This window comes from Molossus molossus, unplaced genomic scaffold (assembly GCF_014108415.1).
Source record: "Molossus molossus isolate mMolMol1 unplaced genomic scaffold, mMolMol1.p scaffold_m16_p_22, whole genome shotgun sequence".
Classification (NCBI taxonomy): domain Eukaryota; kingdom Metazoa; phylum Chordata; class Mammalia; order Chiroptera; family Molossidae; genus Molossus; species Molossus molossus.
In genome coordinates this window covers 11,418,102-11,444,311 of record NW_023425358.1, presented here as the reverse complement: position 1 = coordinate 11,444,311, position 26,210 = coordinate 11,418,102, and the positions used below count along the sequence as shown (strand labels likewise).

At 49.1% G+C, this 26,210-nt stretch overlaps 1 protein-coding gene across 3 annotated transcripts in view; it reads right to left on the bottom strand.

Moving 5' to 3' along the window:
• Positions 1-1,639: 1,639 nt before the first annotated feature.
• ETS1 (ETS proto-oncogene 1, transcription factor) overlaps positions 1,640-26,210 on the bottom strand; it is a 65,755-nt gene continuing 41,184 nt past the window's right edge. For 2 of the 3 annotated variants that reach the window (XM_036276716.1, XM_036276717.1), the window contains exons 6-8: positions 24,319-24,579; positions 6,054-6,172; positions 1,640-5,188 (exon numbers count right to left, since the gene is read on the bottom strand). In XM_036276716.1, coding sequence (XP_036132609.1) covers positions 4,973-5,188; positions 6,054-6,172; positions 24,319-24,579 — 596 coding nt within the window. In that variant the 3' untranslated portion in view covers positions 1,640-4,972. The remainder of the gene's footprint in view (positions 5,189-6,053; positions 6,173-24,318; positions 24,580-26,210) is intronic. The other variant, XM_036276718.1, reaches the window with a different exon arrangement.

Here is a 26,210-nt window from a genome sequence, read left to right as displayed (position 1 = left end):
ACACAGGAAGTTGCAGGTTTGATTCCCCATCAGGGCACATACCTAGGTTGTGGGTTTGATCCCGTTCGGGAGTGTACGGGAGGCAACTGATCTCCCACATCAATGTTTCTCTCTGCCCCCTCCCCCTCTCTCTATAAAAATCAATAAACTTATCCTCAAGTGAGGATTAAAAGAGAGAAGGAGAGAGAGAGAGAGAGAGATCTCCAGCCCAGTTGTCTGAGAGTTCTCCAGCTAAATCCCAGTTCGAGAAACAAGAGTTCTAAGCTGATTTCATTCAAGCATGTCTTGTAACTTTTAACCTGGTCAGCATTAAAGCAGATACTTTGGGGTATAACAGCAAGTTGGCAGTGAAGGAAAGCGCTCTGTCCAAATCCTTGACTGAGGCAGAAACCTATTTTCTGTACTGTTTATGTAGGGGCAGAAAAGCTCGGATGTGGCCTCAGGCTGGCTCGGGAGCTGTGACTTTGCCCAGGTTTGCAGCTGAAGACTAAAAATTAAAAGGACCTCAAGCCATCTTCCCCAAGTCTCCAAGTGCGTGGTGGCGGCCTGACTGGGATGCAGACCCAGAGCCCTCCTCGTGGCCAGCTGGGCTGCCCGACCACCGGACCACACAGTTGGTGCCTAACCTGCACTCGGCAAACCTCAAGCTCCAGGCCCGAAGAAACAGAGTTTCCAAAAACAGAGCTCTCTTTGTGAACAATTCAGCAAAAATTCTCTTTCCAGCTGTGAGTTGGGATTCGTGTTGCAAATGTTGGTGTTAATGAAAAACATCCACCTTCTACGGTTTCAACAGTGAGAGAAAAGCACCATGCAGGATGGGTTCCTAAGCATCCCTCCCCAAAGCTCTTACAAAGATGATTGTATTTATGACATGGTTGCTAGGGCTTCTGACAAACACTATCATTCTTCATTTCCAGTCCCCAAAAAAGAATTGGGGTCAAGGAGACGGAGGTGATGGGTCCAAATTGGCCTAGAGAACATTGGTATCAGAAGAAGAAACAAGAGTACTGTTCCTATCCGGAGCATCAGGAAAGAGGTTCCACTTCCTGTGTCGGTATCAGGAACTTGACCTAGTTGAAATCAGATGTGTATCTGCTGAGTCATTAAAAATTGTCTTCACCTTGCTGTCAGTCTTTCCGACACGAAGAAAATGAGGTGTGATGAGGCCAGGGACAGCTCACAAAGGATGGCACCATGAATTCGGTAATGGGAATAGGAGTGCATCCTTCCCTATATTCCTATGGCAGCTCTCACTTTATCGGGAAATCTTTATCTGAAAGGGCCCCGAGCCCGCGAGAGCAGCAAGACGGAGACACCCCTGAGCTTGTCTCCTCGGCTGGTTCCTTTGTCCCCGCTTTCGCACGGGAACCAGACAGGAAAGAATCGAGCCAACCCGACGTTGTTATAAATGAATTTCTTTGTTTTTAATCTCACACAGTTTAAAATACAATATGAAATCAGGCTACAGTATATAAAAAACTCTCCAGCAAAATGATGTGCCAGCATCAGCTACTAAAATACACAAACAAAAACTCCCCCATAAGAAATTTTTTGCATTTAAAAAAAAAACAACACATAGACACATCGCTACATCTCTAAGCTACCTCAGTTCTGATTTTTAAAAAGCACCTGCTTTTCCTTTTTTTTTTTTTCATCTTGCTTTTAAATTTTCAGCTTTTTAAAAAATATAAATTATATGAAAATACAAGTTGGAAAATAGTCAAACACAATATAACATCTTTTTACCCCTATATTTCTCAGCTTAAAAAAAAAAAAAGTATTCTTAAAAAAAGTTCCATAACTGAGGCAGTATTCCTGATAGAGATAATTTCATTTTAATATATATATTTTATATATGTATATGTATACATATACTTGTGGTTCCTTGAAAGTTCTTTGGAATGTAGAGAAGAGCTAACACATTTATATAGACCCCAACAGAAAAAGCTACATGCACAGCATGATTAGAAGAGAGAGAGTGTCATTGTCACCATGAAGATAAGGCAGGTTAATGCTCTACAACCCAGAGAGTTCATCTCCAAAGTGAGGAAAAGCACATCTGATCTTGGAATACCTCCAATCCCCATCGCCCCCAAACCAGTGCTCCACGCAGGGACGTCCCCCAGCCCCCGAAGGGAGAAGGGAACAAACGTGGCTCTGAACCCTCCAGCTGGAACTGACCTGGGTTAAGGCATCTCCAGGGAAACAAGGGTTCCCCCAGCTAAACCAGATCTGCCCATCCTTCCTCTGAAGCTAACGTGTGTTTTTAAAAAGCATAAATGCAACAATTCTGCTGCATTTCCAGTGTATAAACCACCCACCACTCTTCCTGGGATGGTCTCTGGCCTTCGGACAGAAGGAGAAAAAGCATCTGGCCAGATCAACAAAGCTGTCTTAACTAATAAACTACCTATAAATACTGAAAACGGTGGACCTAGAGGGAAAGGCATCTTAGCGCGCGAGCGGGCTGAAGAGCAATGAGGAGGCACTTCCTTATCTCTTAGCTGCTACGGAAGGACGGCAGGAATTAGACACTCACACAGGGGAGCCGTGGGCATCAATGTAATAGGAAAGGCTGATGAGTTGAGAAAGGGATTTTTATGCCTGGTTGCAAACAGCAAGCCATGACTGAGGCCGGCCTTGGTTCTACCATCACCCGTTACTGAAACATGGAAAGACGTACCTAGAAAACCCAGGTATTATCCCAGCTGCAGTGTTGCACGAATGCAAACACCCATGCACACACACACACACACACACACGCATGCACACACGCACGCACGCACGCACACACACACACACACCTTTGCCAGTGCCAAACAAAGATCACATAATCTAAGAAAAAACAATGTAGTCCACCAGTTCCGCCTAACACTCCCTGAGCAGCTCCTAAACTATTTCGAGAGCTTCATTAAGGCACCTGCATTTGGAAGAAGATCAAGCTACGCAGCTGGGCTCGTTCTGCCTTTGCTTTCCAAGGAGACACTGATCTGTCAGTATGAGGAAAGGTGTGAACCACAGAGCTAAGTTCCTGACAATCAGGGTCTGCAAGAGGACCTGGGAGTAAGCAATCCACTTGCTTGAAGACATGCTAGAAGGTTGTTCTTAGACCTTCGTTTCTCAGCTAGAGCCCAAGAGAGGCCAGCCCTGAGAAGTCCACCTTAGACACCTCTCCTCTCTCTCCGCAGTCTGTACAGCCCTCCGCTGTCCTCGTCCGGTTAAGGGGGCACCTATGTAGTGGGGGAAGGATGAGGGGATTCTGATTGAATTAGGAATTTGTCATCACTAGTTAGATGTTGGTCCCCCACCCCAAAACCCCACTTTCAGATTACCCTTCACAACTGCCTCCATTGATTAAGTTTGTAGTTAAATAAAGGGGGAACTAAAAATATAGTCAGCTCTCATGGACCACCTTCCTATCTTCATTCAAGCTCTTCTTGTCTCCTCTGCCTTCGAATCATTCCTCCCTTCTGCAATTATTAGTCTTCACTCACCCTGTGCACAATAAAGGTCCAAGTGCAAGACCTGAAGAGCAGCTGCGCTGTTCACTCTGCACACACGGTCTCACCTGACGTCCCACTCAACGGCTCAAGCTCTTCGAAGGAAAGCCTTGCACATCTCCTCCCAAAGACAGCCAAGCCGCGTCTTACACGCTCCCGTAATGTCCATCGCTCCAAAACCCAGTGCGTCTAAATGGCTTTATCAGACACTCTTCAACTAACGTCATGTCTGCTGTCGCCCCAGGCAGAAAGCTGTACAGGTCTCTGTGCTGAACAGCAGAGTGGGGGGAAGCAAGAGGTATGGACTGAGACAATGAGACATACAGAGAAAGTGGAGAGTGTTAGTTTGGAATGACATGCACTCAGGACTTACTTCTTAAGACCTGAGAGGGTAATGCCCATGCACACAGCTTTTATTCCAAGTCATAGGTTACAGGTACAGAAGAACCAAGTCAACCTCCCTCCTTTGATCTCCTTTCCACGACTTCGACAGTGCTCCAACATTTACTGTGGTCCCAAACCAGGGCTGCAAAATACATTCAAGACTTAATGCTTCTTAGCTCCATGTTAAGTCTAAACCCCAAGAATCCATAAGGACAAATAGGCAGAGGGGCGTGGTGGTGATGTTTTTACATGATAGATGAAATTCACACGCACAGTTCTCTTGTACCCAAATCAGCATCTTTTTGTCCTTCGTATATAAAGCCACATGAATTTGGGGTCCCCGATCTCAGTGACAGCACTTTGCGTTTCCAGTGGGGTCTATATAAACAGTTTTCTTTCATTGTGACAATCCTCAGCTAGCAAATAAAAACAAACTCGCATGATACTGCAATACTGAGACCATCTTAGAGCTTAAGACGATTCTTAAGAAAGAAAAAAAAATACTGGCACAAAATTCAATAAAATAAATTTTAACACAAAAACAGTTTGACCCCTTCCCACTGAAGTCCATCTCTGTTTTAAAAGTAGAGTAAAAGGTAAATAGTCCTTGGGTTTTGTGCACCCCCCAAACAAAATGTCCTACCCCACCCCACTTTTTGCCCTCCCAGACCTAAAACCAGAAGCAAACTAATTGCCTTTCATCGGTCTCACGATGCCCGATTCCTCCAATTCTTTTGCTAGTAAGTCCACCACTTGAGACCCATTTTTTTCTCCACGGATGATTTTTAAAAAGGATTAGACATGTTAGTCTTGTCCTCCCTCCAGCCAGATTCTTCAAGCTTCTAAGACCTTTCTCTCTCTCCTGAAAATTTGCTCAAGAATTTCTTGCCCCACCCACCCCACCAGTCCTGGCTCTTCTTTTCCAACCACGCACAATTGATTACAGCTGCAACTCACTTAGCTCCCACCCCTGAATGTAAAAAACGAGTTCTGGAAAATTAAAAATGGAATAACAATTAAAAAGTAAGAGTCCAACTGATGCGGTCCTTTGAAATGTCTCAGCAGTTTCCCTGCCCCTTTGGTGTCCGTCACTCATCGGCGTCGGGCTTGACGTCCAGCATGGCGTGGAGTTCCTCGGGCGTGTACCCCAGAAGGCTCTGCAGGTCACACACAAAGCGGTACACGTAGCGTTTCCCCGCTGTCTTGTGGATGATGTTCTTGTCATAATAGTAGCGTAGGCCACGGCTCAGCTTCTCATAATTCATCTTGGGCTTGTTTTTCCTTTTCCCCCATCTCCTAGCCACCTGAAATTAATGAGGAGGAAGAGGGGTAAAAATCTAGAAAATAATCTAAATATCTATGTTTACATGACTGTACCCATGCATGATGACCCACGACATTCAGGGAAATCAGGGACTCTTCATGTACGTGGAAGATATTTTTCTGACCCATCTCTTGTGAATTTCAGTTGTCAAGGGTTAGGCAAGGATGGCAGTAAAGTTGATTCTAAGTTGATGGAAACATAGTGACCTTGAACTTCTACATAAGGGAGTGAAAGTAAGAAAGGAAAGCAATGGTGTAGACTCCCTTCTCTCCCTGTATCATCCAGAGAATGTCCGTGCTTTGGACACAGGAGATCTCGTGTGGGGGGTCAGGAGCGCCACGCTGCAGTCAGCGGGAAGCATCGTTTCTGGGGCACAATTCCTCCCGAGTCTGCCACAACAGAGACGTTGGCTCTTTCTTGTTTTAGCCTCAGAACTGGACTTGGCAGCCAGCGACCGCTCCATCAGCATTTGTTGGATCAACGAATGAATTAAGGAACACATTGCACCAATCTTCCAAGGCCTCTTGAACTGCCTGATCCCTCTGAGACTCACAGAAACACGCAGCCAGGACGAGTGCTCACGTAAGAGCCGGCAGCTCACGTTCACGAAGGACTACTACGTGCCCGGCATCTACCTGCATCCTATCAGGTGATCCTAGAAAACCAATGTGCAACGTGGACACTGTCTCCATCTCCCAATAATGAAACGCAGGCTCAGAGAGGCTATGGAACTTGCTCGAGGTCACACGAGCAGCCGGTGGCAGAGCCGGGATCTGAATCCTAGAAAATGTCATCAGACTCACACAACCCCTTCCCAGAGTTCTCTCGGGTCACTCCCTTCTTACCTCATCTGGGTCAGAGAGCTTGAATTCCCAGCCATCTCCTGTCCAGCTGATAAAAGACTGACAGGACTTATCAGTGAGTAATTCCAGAAGAAACTGCCACAGCTGGATCGGTCCACTGCCTGGAAACACAAGGCATTGAATCATTACACCAGATGCTTAGCCGCTAATCCCAGGACACAGCCCCCTCTCCCTGCTCCCCAGTTCGCCGGGAGGAAAGGGAGAGCACAGAGCACACATGTTGGAGGACGTGCTGCAGCTCAGACAGACTGACAAGGTGAAGTTCCTACCCACAGAAAAGCACTTAGGACAATATATCAACTGCCTTATTTTGAACGGCTTAAGGGTCAGTCCATTTTTATTGCTAAGCAAACTCGAGAAAGAAAATACTGACTCTGTCCTCTGAGATATTCGAAGGCAGCATAGTCTTTTGTGCCTTTAAAAACAAAGTCATTTCGCCTCAAGAAGTAATAAAGGTATTAACTAAGGAGTGTTGTTGCCTGTTTAAGCAGAAGCCAAACCTCATAAGCACTCCTCTGCATGGGGAGCCCTGGCCCCTGGTGTCGAGGTGAGAAGGTCACTATCCCAGGCTTATGTAACAGGGAATGAGTTGGGTCATAATATTCCTCTCCACCACCATCCCGTCCTCCCAGGTCACTTGCAAGCAAGCACCCAAACAGAAAGAGGAAAGAATCATCACTCCATGAGCAATTAACTTGCTACCCAGGAAGTCCTCAGAGGTCAAGTGACAGCTATCTTAATTTCTTCCTGGGTTCAGGATATCAGTATATTGTAATTTACACACTTACTCACTTACACACACACACACACACACACACGCTCTTGTCTTAGCCCCCAACACTGCTGAAATCTTAGTTCTGGAAGGCCTGACCTATTCTGATAGTCGACTTATCTTATGCTAAGAGATTCCTGCGACATGGATTTCCTTTCAGGATAACTTTCTACCCAAAAATGCAATGATTCCTGTCTGACTTGTGAGTGCACCCATAGAGACAATGAACTGGCTCGGCAGTGCATGCCGCCTGGGACATGTCCTCACCGTGCCAGCGGCACAGAGCGGGACCAGGAAACACCCAGTCCGTGCAGAGGAGGGGAGCTGAGATGCGCTAACTCGGACAGAAAAAGTTGCCTTTTTGAGTTCTAACCCTTAACCTGAATTTCACGTGTCTGATCCACAGTAAACGGGGAGTCAATAAGGAACAAGCTTTAGGTGGTTCCCTGTCCATCCACAGATGAAGCATCCTTCGTGACCTGTCAGGGTGACTCTACTACCTTACACTTCTGCAAGGCGCAGGTACCACACTCTCCGTACCCGGGGCGCAGGGCCTCGCTGCCTCCATCCATCCGCGCGGAAAAGAGCTCAGGAATGTCATGTGACTTTGCTCCAAGCAGTCAGAAAATGGTGCTGCCGAGCGTAGTGTCCAGGCCTTCAGACCCCAGCCCAGGGCCACCTGGACTGACCCCTACGAGGAAGCAGTGACTGGCGGCAAGGACACTCCAGGAGCTGCTCGCTGGTGGCCGCCCCAGCCCTCCGCTGCACACCGAGCCAAAAGCGGAAAATGACATAGCACCACCTCAGCCTTCTAGAAGCGCACCTTGAGCTCTTTCAAACCACCTCGCAAGAAATAGCCTGGAATGAAATGATTCAGCAAATGCCTACCGAACAAATTAACATTAGAAAAAACAGCCCTTTGGTGCTAGACTGCCTGAGCCTTACCCTCGGTTTCCACCTCTGGCTGAAAAACCACCGGGTGTTCCACTCAGACGCAGTGGTGGGTTTCCTGCAAGTTGAGTTAAAGTCACCAGCTACAACTCCCTGCTTGGGCTCACGGGGCTAAGTGTGACATTATCTGAGGAATCCATGGAAAAGCCACCCAATGGGCAGACGGCGCAAGAAGTCAAATCTCTATTAAGAAATGCTATGGAAATTCCGGTGGCAAAAAAAAAATAGCAGCTGCAAATCCCCTTGTGACATCATAGGTTTGCTGATGAAGTGCCAAATGACAATACGCCCAACAGGACCCCTGAGGAGAGACATCCAGAGAAAAATCAACTACCTCAAAATGATGCCAATGAGCCCTGGAGTCTGCCGTCCGCTTCTGAGTCAGGTCCCCAGACCGAAGACATAAGACAGAGAGGAGCGGCTTTAGACCCCTGGCAGAGGGAAATGCTCTCAAGGGCCAGGACTCGGTGCACAGCTACTGTGCACCGGGCACTAACGCCGTGGGTCACTGCGACTGTCCACACGCTGTCCCTCCCACGTCACAGCATGGAGTGTCCCCTGGCTTTGGCTGAAGCCATTCACATCAGAAGTGAGTGGCTGTGATGGAACCCACGCAGTCTGACCTCCAAATTCTTCAGCTCCCACATGGCCCCCAGACAAGACCAGGCTGGAGACTGACATCTAATCGCCTGCCCGCCCAGGGGCATGCATGCCACCTGAGACTGGGCGTGAGTCCCTGGCTCAGGGCCAGCTCCCAGAGGAAGGATCTCAGGCAGGGGGACTGTCGCTGGTCTTCCTGCCTATGCCATGCCTTGAATTTAATGTCTGACTCAACGGGCTTCCTCCGCCCTGCTCCAGCCTGCACTGCATGTTTGAGCCCTGCTGTCCGGACAGGCTCCGGGGCAGGGTGAGGCCTGTCTGCAGGGTTTTTTCTCATTGCGAGTGCACCTTTGCTCATGAGGGACACCAAACTGTGACGTCCGGGCCCTGGGAGCCCAGGTCCTGGACAGCAGTGCTCTCTACCTCTTCCTCTGTCCACACCAAAGGGAAGGGAGGAGAAGAGGAGAAGCAGATGCCTAAGGAAAGCGCAGGGCCTGGAGGGGAGGAGCTCGGCACGCAGCCTCTTGGTGGCAAGGTCGAAGCCGTGCTCCCGGCTGTCTCCTTCCCCCAGGTCTTGAAAATGCAGGGGAGCCCCCCAGAGCTGAGTGGCACCCGGGCTCTCGGCCTGGCTCTTCTGCCAGGCACTGTTACCCTTCAGAAAGCCCACGGGTACCAAGTGACAGGAATCGGGCACCTGTGCAGACACTCCCAGACCGCCCTGTGGGTGTGTGGAGTCACAGAAACGGGGCGCACGTGGAATCCCCTCCCAGAAAGAAGGTGGCCCCAGGGTGGGCTTGTTCCTTGGCTGGACAGGGTGACACAGAGGCCCGTTTCCATGGTGCGTCACCCTCACTTCGGGTCCGCGAGGATGATTCAGGGCCACGCGGAAGCCCACAGCTTGGGGGCAGCTCGGGGCTTGGAACGCACGCGGACCACGTCGACTCGCCAGCAACACGCCAGGCTAGGTCCGTGGGGACTCCTTAGGCCCGGACCCGGGAAAGCGCCGGGTGAGGCTGGCTCTCCTAGTGCCAGGCTCCCCCACAGGAGCCTCTGCACTGCTCCGTGTACGTCCCCGGGGCCGAAGGGCTCCGTGCCTTGCCCTTCTCCAACATACCCTAAAATTGTAGAGCCTCTCCCTCCATTCTTCCTGCACCTCCTCTGACGCCCAGGCCCAGCCCGTCCACCCACCCAACCAGACAGTGGTCCCAGTGACCTCTGGCCCAGGGAGCAGAGAATGGTGCTAAGAATAGTGCCAGTCATGGGAAGGGGGAGCTCACATACTAAAAGTGACTCACAATGGACCCCTGTCTGCGCCCCGGCAGTCAACGGCGGCCTTCAGCAGGCGGCCTGGGTGTCACACATCAGGAATCCGGTGGCATCACTGGGAGACTATGCTCCTCAAGTGGAAGCTCTGAACCACAACAACAGAGGGGTCCCTGTTAGAAGGCAGTTTCCTCCAGAGGCGGGGGAGGGCACCACCACCCCTGCAGCCCGCCCGCCCTCCACCTCCCTCCCTGGCTGCAGCGGGGTGTCCTCGGACTGCTCTGTTCTCTCCGCTTCTGGGCCCGGGGAACAGCCTCAGTGTAACACTGAAGAACTCGATACAACTCGGCAGACGAAATGTCAGGTGGGAGCTGGAGGCATTCGGCCAGTGGAGACAATCCCATGAGCACGCTTCCCTCCAGAGGGGACCCTCGGGGCGCTTCAAACCCCAGACTACAATCTCTCTCTCTCTCTCTTTTAAGGCAAAACTTCAGGTAAATTCCTACTCATTTTGGTTGTTGTTTTTTATTAATCCTCACCAGAGGATATTTTTCTATTTCTCTTCAGATAGCGTGTGAGGGAGGGAGGAGACAGACACACACACAGAGAGAGAGAGAGAGAGAGAGAGATGTGAGAGGGACACATCGACTGGTTGCCCCCTGCACAACCCAGCCAGGGCCGGGAGTCAACTGCAACCGAGGTACATGCCTTTGGGTAGAATCAAACCCACAACTCATTGGTCCACGGGCCAATGCTCTAACCACTGAGCCAAACCAGCCAGCACCCATTTTGGTTGTTTTTTAAGTCCCTTTTCCTTGTCAGTTAACTGGAAGACTTGCCAATCCACCTCGATAAGGGTTGGTTATTAAAACCCTCTGCTTTTTTAGCCCTGGCCAGTTTGGCTCAGTGGTTAGAGGATCGGCCGTTGGACCGAAGGGTCTCAGGTTTGACTCCAGTCAAGGGCACGTACCTTGGATGGGGTTCAGTCCCTGGCCCTGGTCAGGGTTGTGCAGGAGGCAACTGATCGATGTGTCTCTCTCACATAGATGTTTCTCTCTCTCTGTCTCTCTCTCTCTGTCTCTCTCTCTCTCCCTCTCTCCCTCCCTCCCTCCTACTCTATCTGAAGATAAATGGAAGAATATCCTCGGGTGAGGACTAAAAAAAAAAATTAAAATCCCCTGCTTTTTGCTTCCTTACTCTGAGTCTAAGAAGTGAGCAATTTAAATAAATATACAGCAATGGGCTAGAAAAAAATTGGGGTGAGATGCTCCTGACAATGATCCTTTCCACTTGGTAATCTGTCAGTACCTTCCTCTCGTTTTCTAGGCCTGGAGGTTGCCTGCCGCGCCCACGAACTCACAGCTCCCTGTTGGTGAACTCAGGGTGGGGCTGCAGTTTTTCCTTTTCAAAACTGCAAGTTCTCATCTGTCACCTGTGCGCCGGTGTGAAGGGCACGGAGGGGAGCTGACTTCCACACAGATGGAGGGGAGCTCAGAGCTCACTCTGGCTGCCTCCCACTGCGGTTTGCTTGTAGGACCAACCTGAAGGCTTGCTCTAGCCCATCCCTCATTCCTGGGACATACACCCCAAGGCAGGGGCTGTGCTCTTTCACTGTTGAAACCCAAAGCCTAGATCGGTGCCAACCATCCAAAAGCTATCCGTGCCCTGGCCGGCTTGGCTCAGCGATTGGAGCATCAGCCCGCAGACCAGAGAGTCCCAGGTTCAGTTCCCGCTAAGGGCATGTACCTCAGTTGCGGTCTGTCCCCCGCCCTGGTTGGGGGCGTGTGGGTAGCAACGAGTCAATGTGTCTCTCTCTCATCGGTGTTTCTCTCTCTCTCTCTCTCTCTCTCCCTCCCACTCTATCTGAAGATAAATGCAAAAATGTCCTCGGGTGAGGATAAAAAAAAAAAAGCTATTTGTTGTTGGATGACTTCACTGATCAGCTCCCTGTGAGCATGGACTAGATCCCACGGATCCCACGATCTCAACGGTCCCACATTCGCAGTGCCAGGTACGGTATCTGATCTCTGACAGGGGCTGAATCAACCTTTAGTGAATTATATGCTACAACCATCCTCCTCTGAAGAAAGGTGTAAGGATTCTAAAAGCTACTCAAACTGCTTCTTTCTCTTAAACTATATTTGGGATCAAACAGCTGGGGTGACTCCAGGCTATGATTCATCAACATGTTCCCCCAAACTAAAAACTACCACACCTCTTGCCCTTTGGGGATTAATTGACTACTTTGAGAAGCTAATCTCTTTCTCTTGACTCTAAAAGTCAAATCAAACACCTCAGTGTGGGCAGGGCACCACATTTATTTTAACCTATGAAACTTGTCATGGTTGGTCACCCTTGCAACAGGGCTGACTCTGTCCTAAGAGCACACATCTGCCAGGTGCTCCTGAAACAGAAGAACGCGCCTGACTGGCCCCTCCCTTCCACCAGGTGTCTACCCACAGCCAAACGATGACGGCGGAAACGGAACACTCGAATCCAGAAATGACCCACCCATGTGTTCACAGTCTGTCTTCCTCTCATCCTGCTGTAGGAGCTCCCCACTCAGCACTCCGAGGGGGGGGTGCGTGACCCCGAGTCTAAGCATCACCCCCTTTCTGGAACTCCCCTCTAAATGATCATTCACATACAAAATTCCACAATCAATTTTTCAGTTCACTGAAGTTCAATGACAGATTAAAGAGAAAACGTCCTGGCAGTTTCTTGCCCTGTGGACCGAACTCAACCTGAAGCTGCACAAATCTGCCCGAAAATGACAAAATCCAAGCGATCACGGCTGGAGTGTCTGGCAATCGAAGTATGGGGAAGAGGTTTTAAAGAAAAGGGGTGGTGGGGCTGCTTGATATTTTGGCTTGGCTTTGTGCCTAGAGGTGCCTTTTCCTATTTCTCGGGGTCATGCGCTTCCTTCGCCCTCACCCTGACCCAATCCCATCCATCTCCAACGTACCCACGTACAGTACATTCTGTAAGGAGCCAACAGGCCTTGGTTTACCAACTCACTATAAAGTCAACATGTTCTCCGCCTCTGTTCCTTTATCGATGGCTAGTAACGCAAGGGCAGCAATTGGGGATATAAGTTCTGACAATTCAACTCAGGACCACACAAAATAACTATTCTAACAGGTACTTGGAAAACACGTGAACATAAAGATGTTCTAATGAGCATCGAGCAATGGAAACAAGTTAGAAAACAGTTCTACAAACAATTAAAACCATCCTTCGATGTCAGGTCTATGTTGCCGATATGTGAGAATAGAAGACAGCAGAAAGCATTAAACAAAACAAATACGATAAAGCATGTCAGGCAGTGGAGGGCTGAGAGATGACAGCAGAAGGTATCCTATAAAATTAGCGTATTTACATGCCTATGGGAACGCCCCAAATGGGAGCTCAAGATCCAAGGCTTTGATCCGAATGTCTCCCTGATTCACTGTGCGATCTTAGACAACTTATTTAACCTCTCTGGTCTTAAGTTCCCCATTCCTAGCCTGTAACAGTAATCCCTGTCCCTTCCTACTTTATAGAGGTATAAATTAAGTCTCAATCATGAGGGGAAATATATTTATATATCACCACAGGGCAGAACAGTTGGGAACAATGTAAAATACAACAAATGAAATTTAAGAGAAGAATGAAACAATAGAAACTATATTTTCAAAAGCAGACTTTTCAAGAAAAGATGTTTTTAAAAAGACGGAATTAAAAAGAAAATAGCAAAAGCACAAGATAAAATCCAAGTATTCACCCAAGAATTAAATTGCCCTTTCATATGGCAGATTTGAAAAAGGAGAAAGTCGAAGGCAAACAAAACAACAACAAACAAACGGAAAACCGACTACAGGGTACAAATGTGAGGTGCCTCAGTGCTGTGCTGGGAGCGCCAGGCGAGGTAGCGCAGCCAGGGCTCGTGGTGAAGTCCCGCTCACTCGAAGTAGGCAGGCCCAGGGCAGATGTACGCTGCTTTGCAAGTGAAAGTACCACAGACATTTATGGTTTGGGGAAATCTTGGCCACAGACAGACTTAGATCCTCTTTTCTCCAATGTGCTTTTTTTTTTTTTTTCCCTAATCATCTCTGCTCCTTGCCAAGCATGCTGTACCTAATTATCACAGAGGCCTGACTTAGAGTCCGACAGCCTTCCTCACAAAGGCTGGTGCTTGGGCCCAGAGGGAGGCCCCATCAGCATTAACTGAAGGTGAGGCAGGAGATCTGTCTAGCCGTCTCCGTCCGCGACGGGCCGGGTGGCAAGCCCAGTGGGTTGGCCACGGGCTGGCCGGGTGCCCCACCTGGGACAGATGTGAGCGAGGCTCACTAGGAGTCTGCCTGGGGCCTGAGAATGTGACAGTTACACACTTCAGCGTGCGGAGAAAAGACCCTTGTTTTTGCTCCTCACACCTGCATGTGTTCAAGTACACGTGTGTGGGGGTGGACGCAGAAGAAGGGAGACTGTTTCTCTCTTAAAGGGGCAGCCTATATTCAAATGCACCTGCCTCTTTCCCCGAGACGCAAGAACTCTGTCTACCCATGTTCACCCAGCCCTCAGACACAGACTGGACAGTGAGCCAGACAAGCCCAAGTCAGGAAGTGGGTTTCCCTAGAGCTTTTTCCTCCCGACGTCTTCTAGGTGACTGACTCTTTTAAGAAGGCACCAGAAATGGGTTAGGTTTGGATTTGAGGGTACAGAGTGAGAATTTTATTAGACACCAAGGAAATGCTTTTTCTTTTTTTTTTTTAATCCTCACCCGAGGATATTTTTTCATTTTTTGTACAGATAGAGTGGGAGGGAGAGAGAGGAAGGAGAGAGAGAGAGAAACATCGACGTGAAGGGACACATCGAGTGGCTGCCACCCGCACGACCAACCAAGGCCGGGGACAAACTGCAACCGGAGTACATGCCCTTAGCGGGAACCGAACCCGGGTCTCTCCGGACCGCAGGCCGACACTCTAACCGCTGAGCCAAACTGGCCAGGGCAGGAAATGCTTTTTCTAACCAATGTAAACATCCGAAGAACACGTCTTGCTGAGTAGCTAGGTACCAGGAAGAAAGATGTGTTCACTGCCTAGGACTAGAAAACAGGGCTTGCGAGCCAGCGACCTTTCTCGGGAGATGCTCAGTGCAGTGCCTGGGATTCATTTTATCTGAGGGCCAAGTGTTCCCTGCGCCTCAAGGGTGAGAGAAATGACTGGTTGAGCACCTTACGACTCTTGGGGAGGTGAACGAGGGCCTAAATTTTAAAGCATTTACCCAGCAAATAATTTCTGAACACCCCTCAAGTGTCAGGCATTGTAGCCAGATGGGGTTAAATAACAAAAGAGAATATGAATAGCCCTGGCCGGTTTGGCTCAGCGGTTAGAGTGTCGGCCTGCGGTCCGGAGAGACCCGGGTTCAGTTCCCGCTAAGGGCACGTACCTCGGTTGCAGTTTGTCCCCGGCCCTGGTTGGTCGTGCGGGTGGCAGCCACTCGATGTGTCCCTTCACATCGATGTTTCTCTCTCTCTCTCTTCCTCTCTCTCCCTCCCGCTCTATCTGAACAAAAAATGGGAAAATGTCCTCGAGTGAGGATAAAGAAAAAAAAAAAAAGAGAGAATATGAATAATTATAAGAGCATGGAGGTAGCAGAAGAAACATCTTTTTGGTGCCACCTTAATGTGAGGAGCTGAAAATGTCCTACCCAACACCTTTAAAGAAGACAGGACCGAGAACCTGGCCCTGTGACACCTTCACCAGAAACTGTGCCCATCTCAGCTCTGAAGGTCACACGCCTCCTCCACAGAGCCGCGCCCTGTGCGCACCTTTCCAGCCAAGTCCATCCCGTCCTCGTTTCGGAGTTTAAACTTTCACATTCACTCACCTTAGAACTTTCGCTCTCGTTCTCTCTCAGGGAGAGGTGAGTCACACATGAGACAATCCAGGGGGCTAGTCATTGTCAGTGATATGCTGTTCTCTCTCGGGCCACCAGGACGCCTGGGACTGCCCTTGGTCTTGAACCCTGCTGTACAACTAGCCACACAGAGAAGCTGTGCTGACCTGTTCGACAACCTGCATTTGGTCGTCAGGTGTGATGTGGGTTCACACGACCTATGGCAGCCATGACAACGTGCTGCTCAGGTCTCTTGCTGCAGGGAGCCTAACTGACTATCTCCACCAAGGCCAAGCTTCCTAGGGTCTGCTCCAGCCAGGGGCCGAGCACGGTGGAGGCCTGGGAGCCTTCCTGAGCCATGGAGTTCCTCCACTGCACAGCGCTGACCAGAGGATGCCCCGTCGGCCCAGCCAAACCTTCCCGGGAATTGAGCTGCAGCTGGAGGCTCGTCCCATCCCAGTCTCCTTCCTTCCCTCGCTCCCTCCACAGGTAACACACCTGAGCATGGTCCGAAGGCTCCTCTGCCCTTGTTCTTTCCAATTTTTTTTTAAATCCTCACCCAAGAATATTTTCCATTGGTAATTTTTAGATAGAGTGGGAGGGAGGGAGAGAGAGAGAGATAGAAACATCAATATGAGAGAAGCACATCGATTGGTTGCCTCCCACATGACCCCGACTGGGGCTGGGGATCAAACTCGAAGCCCAGATATATGCCCTTGACCAGGAATCGAACCCACAACTCTTTGGTCCTCAGGTCGACGCTCTAATGGCTGAGCCAAACCAGCCAAGGCCTCTCTCCATTTTTATCACAAGCCTAATCATGTCTGCACATCAGACCCAAACAAATACACTGCTAACAGCGGATGCTTTCCTGCTCATTGTCACTGTGAAAAACTTTGAAAGGCATTGTCTTTGCAGTTGGCTGTGTGACTCTGGGCTAGACCTCTTTCCCCCGGGAAATTTCAATCCCCTCATTTGTACAGTGAGAATGACAGAACCTTTCTCATGAGGCTCCTGGTAACTGGTGAGAAGAAAAAAGAGTGGACATGAACGAGTCCAGCACAGCGGGAGTTTGTCACCCGGGAGTCAGCGGAACAGTTGCAGTGAACTAATCTGACATCACATATCATCTCTGCTGTGCCCCAAGACAGCGCCAGCAACTGCCGGAATTCTAGAAGCGAAATTTATTGTCCCCTGACCTCAAGGAATGTCTGATACTGGAAAGACAAACAAGTTGGAGAACAATATGAAACAGTGGTAACAACTAGCACCCAGAGAATACGTCCTATGTACTAGCACTATTTGTGGGTGCTTTCCATCCCCTCACTCATTTCATTCTCTCCACAATCCTATGAGATAGGAACCATTATTATCACCATTATGCAAATAAGGAAACTGAGGCACAGAGATGCCAGCTTGTCCAAAATCACACAGCTGGTCAGTGACAAAGCCAGGACATGGCTCTCGAGTCCATGCTCTTAAAAGCCCCGCATGATCCAGCCCCTGAAACACAGCCGTGGTTGAAGAGCAGGGGGTGGCCGCCCTCTCGTGCTGACCTGCACTTGAACAGGAAGGCCAAGCATCCCACCTGCGGGCGTCACGCGACAGTCGCGTTATGGAGAGCAGGGAGGGGCAGAGCTTGTCTTGAAGCAAGTCTGTACTGAGGAACCGGGGCTCACCCCCGAGTGGTGAAGGCCATCCAGGGAAGAGGGGGAGGGGCCTGGGGCAGAAGCAGGGACATGTGGGACGTCTGGCAGAGCCTTCGTCAGTGGCACCTCGGCAGCAGCCCGACTGCCTCGTGCTCAGTGGAAACATTTCACTCCAAAGACAAAAGGTGGAGCTTCACCCTGGAGACAGAGCGGAATTCCAAACAGCCACCACCCCGTTATCACTGGGAGTTAGACTGTGTTAAAGGAGCAGTGGCCACACAAAGGTGAGCCTTGGAGGTCCCCCTAGAACTGGCGGCAGGGGGCTGTATTCAGAAAAGACGGGTCAACTGGTGAGGCGGGCAGCTGCCCCGACGTCCAGGCTCCCGCTCAGCCTCCGGTTGTCAGTCACACCAGGGCTTGAGATCTGTTTTGCGAAGGCTACGTGGGCCCCTTCTGCCCAGACACAGCTTGGAAGGTGTCGCTGTAGCCGAATCCAGGCAGGGGCACTTGAGCCAGCAGAGGGAAACAGGGAACCTCCACTTCCCACAGTTTTAAAAGACATTTAGGAGAAAAAAAGTCAATAGCGAGGCCAAATCCTTCCACCACGTGGTCCTCTTCCACAGGGGACAGACAGTTAAGAGAAACTGTGGCAGTGAACCAGGAGGCAGAAGCCACGGAACAGCTCTGCAGGTAACAGAACGGGCTCCTTCTCCCATCCAGTTCACATCGCCCGGGACTTTCCCTCCCTGTGCTCCGGAGCGTTTTCCCACCAACCCCACTAGTGAGCAGCATGGGGACCCATTACTCCAGGGAGACCCCCACATCCACTGCGCACCCCACCTGAGGACCTCCCATCAAACACAGCACAGAGGATCAGACCCCCTCCAGCTCCACCTGGGCGGAGGGGGTCCGTCTGGCTCCGTGCAATCTGCTAAGGACAGGGGCCCAGGAGCCAGGAAGGGGAAGACACTCTCTGTTGCTGCCGATCTCATTTCTGAGCTTGCTTCCTCCGTCCACTCGGATGCTGCCCAGGGATGCCCTCGACTGAGACGGCGGTGGCTTCTTGCAAGCCCCGGGCCCCGTAACAGGCGGATGCTACACAAAATGGGCATCAGAGTTCCACTCCCACGTCACCAAGTTGGTGCTTCTCAACTGTAGTCAATTCACACTGTCTTATACCAACAGCATTTATCCAGAGAGACTGTATTCCACTTTGGCTCGGGGAATACACCCCCAAATTTAAGAGCTCTACGCTGTTCCTAATCACAGTGCTGACTCGAGGTAGAATGTGTTCAGTCATCTGCACTAACTGCACCGGTTTTCTTTGGTGACCCCTCTCCCCTTCCTTATCAACACCTTAGTCTCCTGCCCAACGGTCCAGGCGTCATTTGTGCCGGAGGACACAGAGTCATTTTGCAATCAGATCAGAAAACTGTGATTTCAGGTAATGCTGCCAAATCGTAGGTTTTATTCTGGATTGAAGGGCTTTGAAGCACTTCCTTTTGTAGTCAAGTTGTTTATTTTCGGAACGTGCTTAAGCAGTAGCTTTGGGTTACTGACCCCTAAAACTCAACTGTGGGCTTGTAGGGACTTTCTCACTGTGTGGCTGTAGGCCGGCTCCAGGGCCATCTACAAAACAGCAAGATTTCTTTCAGGCCAGGAGCAAATGGAGAGGGCCTATCGGGGAATGTTTGGGGCTTCTTTTCTATAAGACTGGTACCTGTTTTTCTGTCTCATGCCAAAATATTTGGAAGTTGAATCCCAGTGAGCCCCCAGTTTGGTCTTCGGGAATCTGTGGGACTATCTAGTCACAAACCTCACGGCCCTGTGAAACACAGTTAAGTCACAGTTCCCGAATGGCTTCAGGCCTAGCTTGCTTCTGGCCCCAGGACGAAAAGGAGACCCCAACCACTTCATCCACAATTGCAACTCAAAGGGCGGGGCTACCCCTAGATATTGACAAGCGCGTTCCCACCAGGTCAGCTCAATGACAACCCCAGAAGGGACAGGAATGAATACCTTATCTGTGGCAATGTCTGGCGATCTGGAATGAAGCTGGATAAAGGTGATTTCCAGTCCGATAACTCTGGACTAAAGCCAAAGACTAGCCCTGCCCCCTCCTCCACTGTTAACTCACACACGTACAGCGCTAATTAGTGACCAGTGGGAGACAAGGCCTCCAATCTGCTCTGAAGAGGTGACTGAGATGATAACCTATGAGTATTTTCATTCCTTAATATGGAGAAAAAATGCATATGCAGGTGAGACATTCAGCACCTAAGATTTGATTCAGAGCTACCTGCTGTGGAAGTTGCAATTAGGTGACCTTGAAAGGCGTTTTTTATGCCTCGGTTTCATCATCTATAAAATGGGGCTGGGGGGACAGAGACAATACTCTTTGATAATCCAGTGTGTGATTCTATAGCTGCTGAACCTGAAACAGAATCAGAGGTGCCTGTGTTTTTCAAGGATCTAGAAAGATTTTGCTTAGGTCTATCAAACACGTAAAAACCATTGGGTGGCTTGTCTCAGATTGTTTTCTTAATTAGATGAGGTTCGTAATGTATCACCGAACAAGAGAAAATGGAGCTTTCTGATTGTATCAGTTTGATAACCATAAGCAGTTCACAGTAAGGTAAGAAGGTACATTTTGGCGGAAGCCAGCATTGCATTTGATGTATTCTTAACTCAGCTAACAGGCAGGCTTTCAAGCCATGTTATCTGCCCCCACATCTTGACCTAATTTAACAAGTTGCCATGGGAGCCCAGTGAAGGTTGATGCAATTTTCTTATCTTTGGAGGAAGAATGTAACTGTGCAAGAAAATGTGAAAATTCAGTTTCTAACTGATTCCCACACTTATAGTGCAGTAACTAAGACATCTATGAAGAAATAAAATGCATTTCTTTGAAGGAGATATGGATGAAGACCTAGGCTCCTGGTGTGACCGCAAGAAAACGGAATGACTCTGTTCCCAGCTCAGAGAATCCGTGCACGCAGCCGCGATCCAGGCCATACGACAGTCACACAGGGCACACGTGTTCCCACTGTGTGGCCACACACTCTGGACAACCGGCTTTGAAGGGAAAAAACAAACACGGAAGGCAGAACTTGAGATAAAAAATAGGTGTGACTTTTACAAGCGTTGAAAGGTTTTGCCAAAACGTATACACTGATTTCCACCTTCCAAAGTACTTTTTCAAACTTCAGCTCATCCCTTAACATGTCTGCAGAGAGTGAGACCCATCTGTGTCCCAGTCCCGTCTGCTCTTTGGGCAGTGTTGGGGGCTGAACTGGTATGCCCCGCCCTTCCCCAATGCCCCAGTGTACCTGAAATGTGGAGGGGCCACAGTCAGGGTGCAAAAGCAAAGAACCACCCACAATCAGTTCGCAGTGTAAGCAAGAAGCGTACACCAGGCACTGAGCAGAAGAAAAAAACTCATCTAAACAGGGGCTCCCCCACTCCCCATATGCCTAACAAATCCTGACCTTCATTCAAACCACAGCAATAAGAAAATCCAATTCTAGTCTAAAGACAATTATACTATATTGAATCTGACAAGATAGTGAACCCTCAAAAGCTTCAAGCACTTATCTGCACTCAACATGTGCTTGGAAACATTTGCTGAAATAATTGATTTGTTACAATTGAGCTCCCCCCCTCCCCCCGCACCTCCCCTATGTCTTGCCCAATGTCTAGCACTTATTTGTTTAATTCATTGATTTGGTTCAATTATATTTTCACAGATCTACCAAGACAAGGATGAGCACTTCTACTTCGCTAAAAGTAGAAACGGGTACAAGGTAAATTTGCCTAAAATCACACAGTGTGTTAGAGCTGGGAGGGAACACCTAGGACTTCTGTTTTCAGGGCTATTGTTCTCACCAGCATTTGAGATGGTATGAAAAGTTAAACCTACAATTTTAAAGAAGAAACTATGGAAGGTTAAAAAAAATAAAAAGCATTAAAATTTTTTTTTTACTTTAGTCTTTGAGACCTGTAATTAATAGTCACCCCCTCGTCTGTTCTTCTTACTAAATGTCTTATTTTAAAACAGAGAAAGAGAGAATGGGAGGTGGGGAGAAGGAAGGAAGGGAGGGAGGGAGGAAGGAAAAGGGAAGGAAGGGAGGGAGGGAGGGAGGGAGGGAGGGAGGAGGGAAGGAGGGAGGGAGGAGGGAGGGAGGGAGGGAAGGAGGAGGAAGGAAGGAGGGAGGGGAGGGAGGGAGGAGGGAGGAGGAGGAGAGAGGGAGGGAGGAGGGAGGGAGGGAGGGAGGGAGGAAAGGAAGGAAGGGAGGGAGGGAGGGAGGGAGGGAGGGAGGAGGGAGGGAGGGAGGGAGGGAGGGAGGAAGGAGAGAGGGAGGGAGGGAGGAGGAGGGAGGGAGGGAGGGAGGAAAGGAAGGAAGGGAGGGAGGGAGGGAGGGAGGGAAGGAGGAAAGGAAGGAAGGAAGGAAGGAGGGAAGGAAGGGAGGGAGGGAGGGAGGGAGGGAGGGAGGAAGGAGGAAAGGAAGGAAGGAGGGAGGGAGGAAGGAGGGAGGAAGGAGGGAGGGAGGGATAGGACAGGAAAGGAAGGGGTAGCTCTTAACAACAGTATATCAAAATAAAGGATCAAACATAACTCAGACTTACAGGACATGTTTCTATTTGTGCTAAAGGAACTTTGATACTTGTAGCTGTTCATCCTCCAGTTTGGACGGCCAGAGAACCGTACGCGTAGCTTTTTGCCTATCTTGATTGCTCGTGTCCCCAGTTTGTACTTCACACTGGTTCCTAGTCCTTAGAGTCTCTAATTCATCTCTTTCCTTCTCTCTTGAAACCCGGAACACTTGGAAAGACCTCCCAACTCTCAGCTAATTCCCGTCAAGGTACTAAAACCATCTCAGACAAAACCTTTTACGTCCCTCTTGCGGGCCATTGGCTCTGCAGGCTTCCCCCATGTAGAAAATCTAGTAACTAATACATGCAATCCTTTCAGAGACGTTTCCATTTGAGGTGGAAATCAGGCTTTTACCATTTCTGGAAACATCCAGACCTTCTGCAGTGTCTCCCTGAACCCTTCCTTACCAGAATCTCACTCCTAGAAGGTTGATCTAAATCACAAGGCTTTCGTTGGCCATAACCCAAACGTTAGGCCTTAGAGTCAGTTCATTTAATCTTACTGTCCACAGAACTGCCCTGACTATAAAGGTTATGGAATCGCATATGTAGAAGAGAGGATGATGAAAATCATCATGGCAAGAGAACCATGGCTGAGGAGTGGATGGTGGTTAGAGTGGTAATTACACCACAGAGAGCAAAGACACGCCTTCAACAAGGAAAAACTGAGTTGGGGAGATGGTACTGGAAGTTAGGGTGCAAGCTGTAGAAGACTTGGCCTTTGTGCCTGGGCGATGTCTCCCTGCACCCCAAGCACAGAGCATCTCAGACGGAGATGCCTGCCACCTCCAGAGCCCCTGTCACCTTCCAGCCACCTCAGCCTTTCCTTTCTCTTCCTAATTAAGCAGCACTCTCCCTCCACCACGGTATCCAACTGGGGTGTCCTTCTTAAATTACCTACAAGGATACTCATCACTACAGAAGCCAGAACTGTGTACATCTTGAAAGAGACTTAATTTGCTCTTCCTCATTCCAGATGTCATTAACAGAACTGGGCAAACTTTCTAATAGTCTTCTCTCTAGAGATGGAAAAGTAGTAAGTTCCCCCAGATAGATCCAGAGACATGGAAGTAGGAAACAGACAGACAAAGCTCAGAGGGAAGGGGGGGGGAAGGGGGGGAGAGAGAAACCAAGAAACTTATATGCATAGATGCACAAGCAATGGACACAGACAACAGTGTGGTGAAGGTGTCAATGGAGGAAAAACATCTGTAATACTTTCTACAATAAAGATAAATTTTTTTTTTTAAAAAAAAGTAAGTTCCCACACACTAGTGACCTTCAAGCAAAGACCATGGGGAATAGTGTAGAACGAACAGGGTAGGGGACCTCTAAGTTCCTTTCTGGCCTATGACTCCATACAGAGACCTTGTCACTACCTCAAAACACAGCCATAACTCCTGAGCACCTGCGCATGCTCCGAAGGGCACCAGTAGGCACACTTCTGATCTTGGATGAAGGAGAGATTTTTCTAAGCATGTGAGTTGTTCTCAAATGTCAGCTGGTTGAGGAAAAACTGAGACTTCACTGATACTCTCCAGAGCAGGCAGACACCTCCACAGAAACACAGATTTCACTGATCTTCATCCACACAACGGGTCCCCCACGGGGCAACCTGTCCAGGGTGGAGTACATTACAAGCATCGAGGCCTGGACCAAACATGAGTGACCCACTAAACTATGCTGCCCTCTAATTTTTAGAAAACACTACAGTCTCACAGAGAGGATCTGACCCTTAACATCACAGGGCTCCTTGGCTAGTTCTCGAGACGCCCTTGGAACGTGTCCAGGGTTAGGCAGCAGGTGAGCTGCGGGACAACGCACTGTCCGCTCCCGAGACCCGCTCCTCAGTCAAAGCCACGCCCTGAGCATACATCTTTCTTTCTCTATAGCCTTTGTCCATTCACCTCTGCCGTGGCTGTCACTCCTGGAAGGGAATCAATAATCCGGCTACGTGGGGAAAGAGGTCTCCTGGATAGGCCAGGATGTGCCCGAACTTAGGGTGACTAAGGACACGCTTCCCACTTGAACAGCCCGCCTCAAGAACACCCCACCACAGCGGAGTCCAGGGTTCAGGCCGTCCAGTGATGTCTTCAAGAGACGCTTTTGCTGGTTCTGTGTTTAGAAAGGCCTCCTAAGAGCAGGCTGGAGAAAGTCCCTTGATGCTCAGCCACTAGGCAGTTTCCAGAAATGCCAAATTAAAATAGTTCCCTTCCCCCAGATATGGGAAAAGGCCCAAAATATAAGTTTTTCCTACCACTCTTGGAAGTGATCCCTTGGGGCAGAGGATACTGTTGGCTTGCAACAATCAATGGCTATTCATAAACAGAGCGGCCTGAGAGACTGGCCAGACCTCCTAGAGCCTTCTCCCCACTCCCCGCAAGAAGGAGACGACGGAGGCAGTGCTGGGGAGTCTGCGCACAGGCCTCCACGGGCCGCCCCAGCACACACGCTGGGGCCAGAGGTAGGGGCGAGCGCCTACCTGTGTAGCCAGCCAGGGCAGCAGCAGGAATGACAGGCTTGTCCTTGTTGAGGTCAGCACGGTCACGCACATAGTCCTTGAAGGTGCCCTTGGGATTGTGGTTGGGCAGGGCGGCGGGATAGTCCTCGGAGTCGAAGCTGTCATAGGAGGGGACGCGCTGCAGGCTGTTGAAAGATGACTGGCTGCTCCAGGACTGGGTGAGGCGGTCACAACTATCGTAGCTCTCTATGCTCTCAAAAGAGTCCTGGCCCCCGAGTTTACCTGGAGGTGAAGGAGGAGGTAGGAAGAGGGCAGGGGAGGAGGGATTGGGAAAAGACAACTGTAAAAACCCTCTGAGTGAGACCGGTTGCTCATCAGACCTGCAGGAGGCATGGAAGAAGGGAGAGCCGGTGGGAACGGGAGCTTGGGTTTGCTCTGGGGGAGGGGGGCCACAATGTGAGAGCCACCGTGCGGTGGACTCTTCTTCCCCAGCTCCCAGGACAGAGATTCAGAGCCAAGGGCTGCTCCTGCCTGTCAAAGGGACCTCAAGAACCCTAGAGCCAGAAATCTAAAAGCTGAGAATCACACATGTATTCGATTGAATGGATAAATGAAGAGATCAGAGCAGTGTGGCTCAATTCCCTAACCCTTTTGAAATTGAGATAATTTCAAAAGGCCCAATTTGGCAAAATATTTTGGTCATAAGAAAAAAATTCCATTAGACTAAGAGCAGATTGACCTTCCTTGACCTTGGAAGTGAAGTATTATTTTTTTGGCATTTTTTTCCAAATACTATTTTAAAATGAAATACATGTACTGCCTCTGTGTCTTGTCTTTTCAAGCAGAGAAAGAAGTAATGAGATGCCTTTTCCAGGAGATTAAAACACACACACACACACACACACACAATCACTCTGCTAAACAGAAATCCATACTGTTTATTCTCTCCCAAGGACAATTTTGGACTTGAAATTTATACTTCATTGGGGAAGTGTGGGCAATAAAAAACAATGGAGTTGATGAAAGAGTTATTAAGGTCCACAGCAGTGTCAGAAACACCCCCCCCCCCCCCATGAGTTGCTTAAGGCATTCTTATCTGACCACAAGATCACGCAAGTTCATTAATTTCCCAAACCAGGTTGTAAACAGCTGCTATCGTTGCATAATCACTCCAAGAGAAATTTCCATTGGCAAAAATGCCATTAAAAGGGGAGGCTAACAAACAAAAATTTGGAGGAAAATGCATCTAAGAGCTTGGAAAGGCTCACAGGAATATTTTCTAAGTTCTACTTTCCGATACTTTTCAGGCAACCTAAATTCAAGCCTGGGTGACTAACTGGCCACCTCAGCTCAGCACAAGTCACGAGGCAGAGTATGTGACAAATCTGCATGTAGAAATACCTATAAGTCTAATCTCAGTGGTTCAGGGATGGCTGATATACTATCACGTTTAAATTCCAGAATAAGGTTGGCCAATACAACCCGATACGAGTGTGTTTTGGGTGTAGTCTCCCATTCCTTGATAGTGGAGATTGGTTAAAAGAATGAAATTCAAATGTTTAATTTGGAAAGATTTTTTTATCCCAGAATAAAGGTAATCGATTAAATATGTAATTTTATATAATCTACTATCGTAGATTTCCCAAACCTCTGATCCCCTCCAATACTGCTTATAACAGAAATATAGTTATTGATTTGCTTCTTCCTGGTCCTTCCTCCAATCATCAATTCAAAGAAGTATAATGTCCAGAAGTCATATTGAAGAGTTTCATGGAGGTATCTGCCCTGCCTACCCAGTCCACTGTCACATCCGCAATTCTTTACAAATGAAGGAACTGCCACATTAAAAGACTCCAGAAAACAGTCCACAACCAGAATGCAATACCTTCTTTTTAACAGAACAGGACATTTTA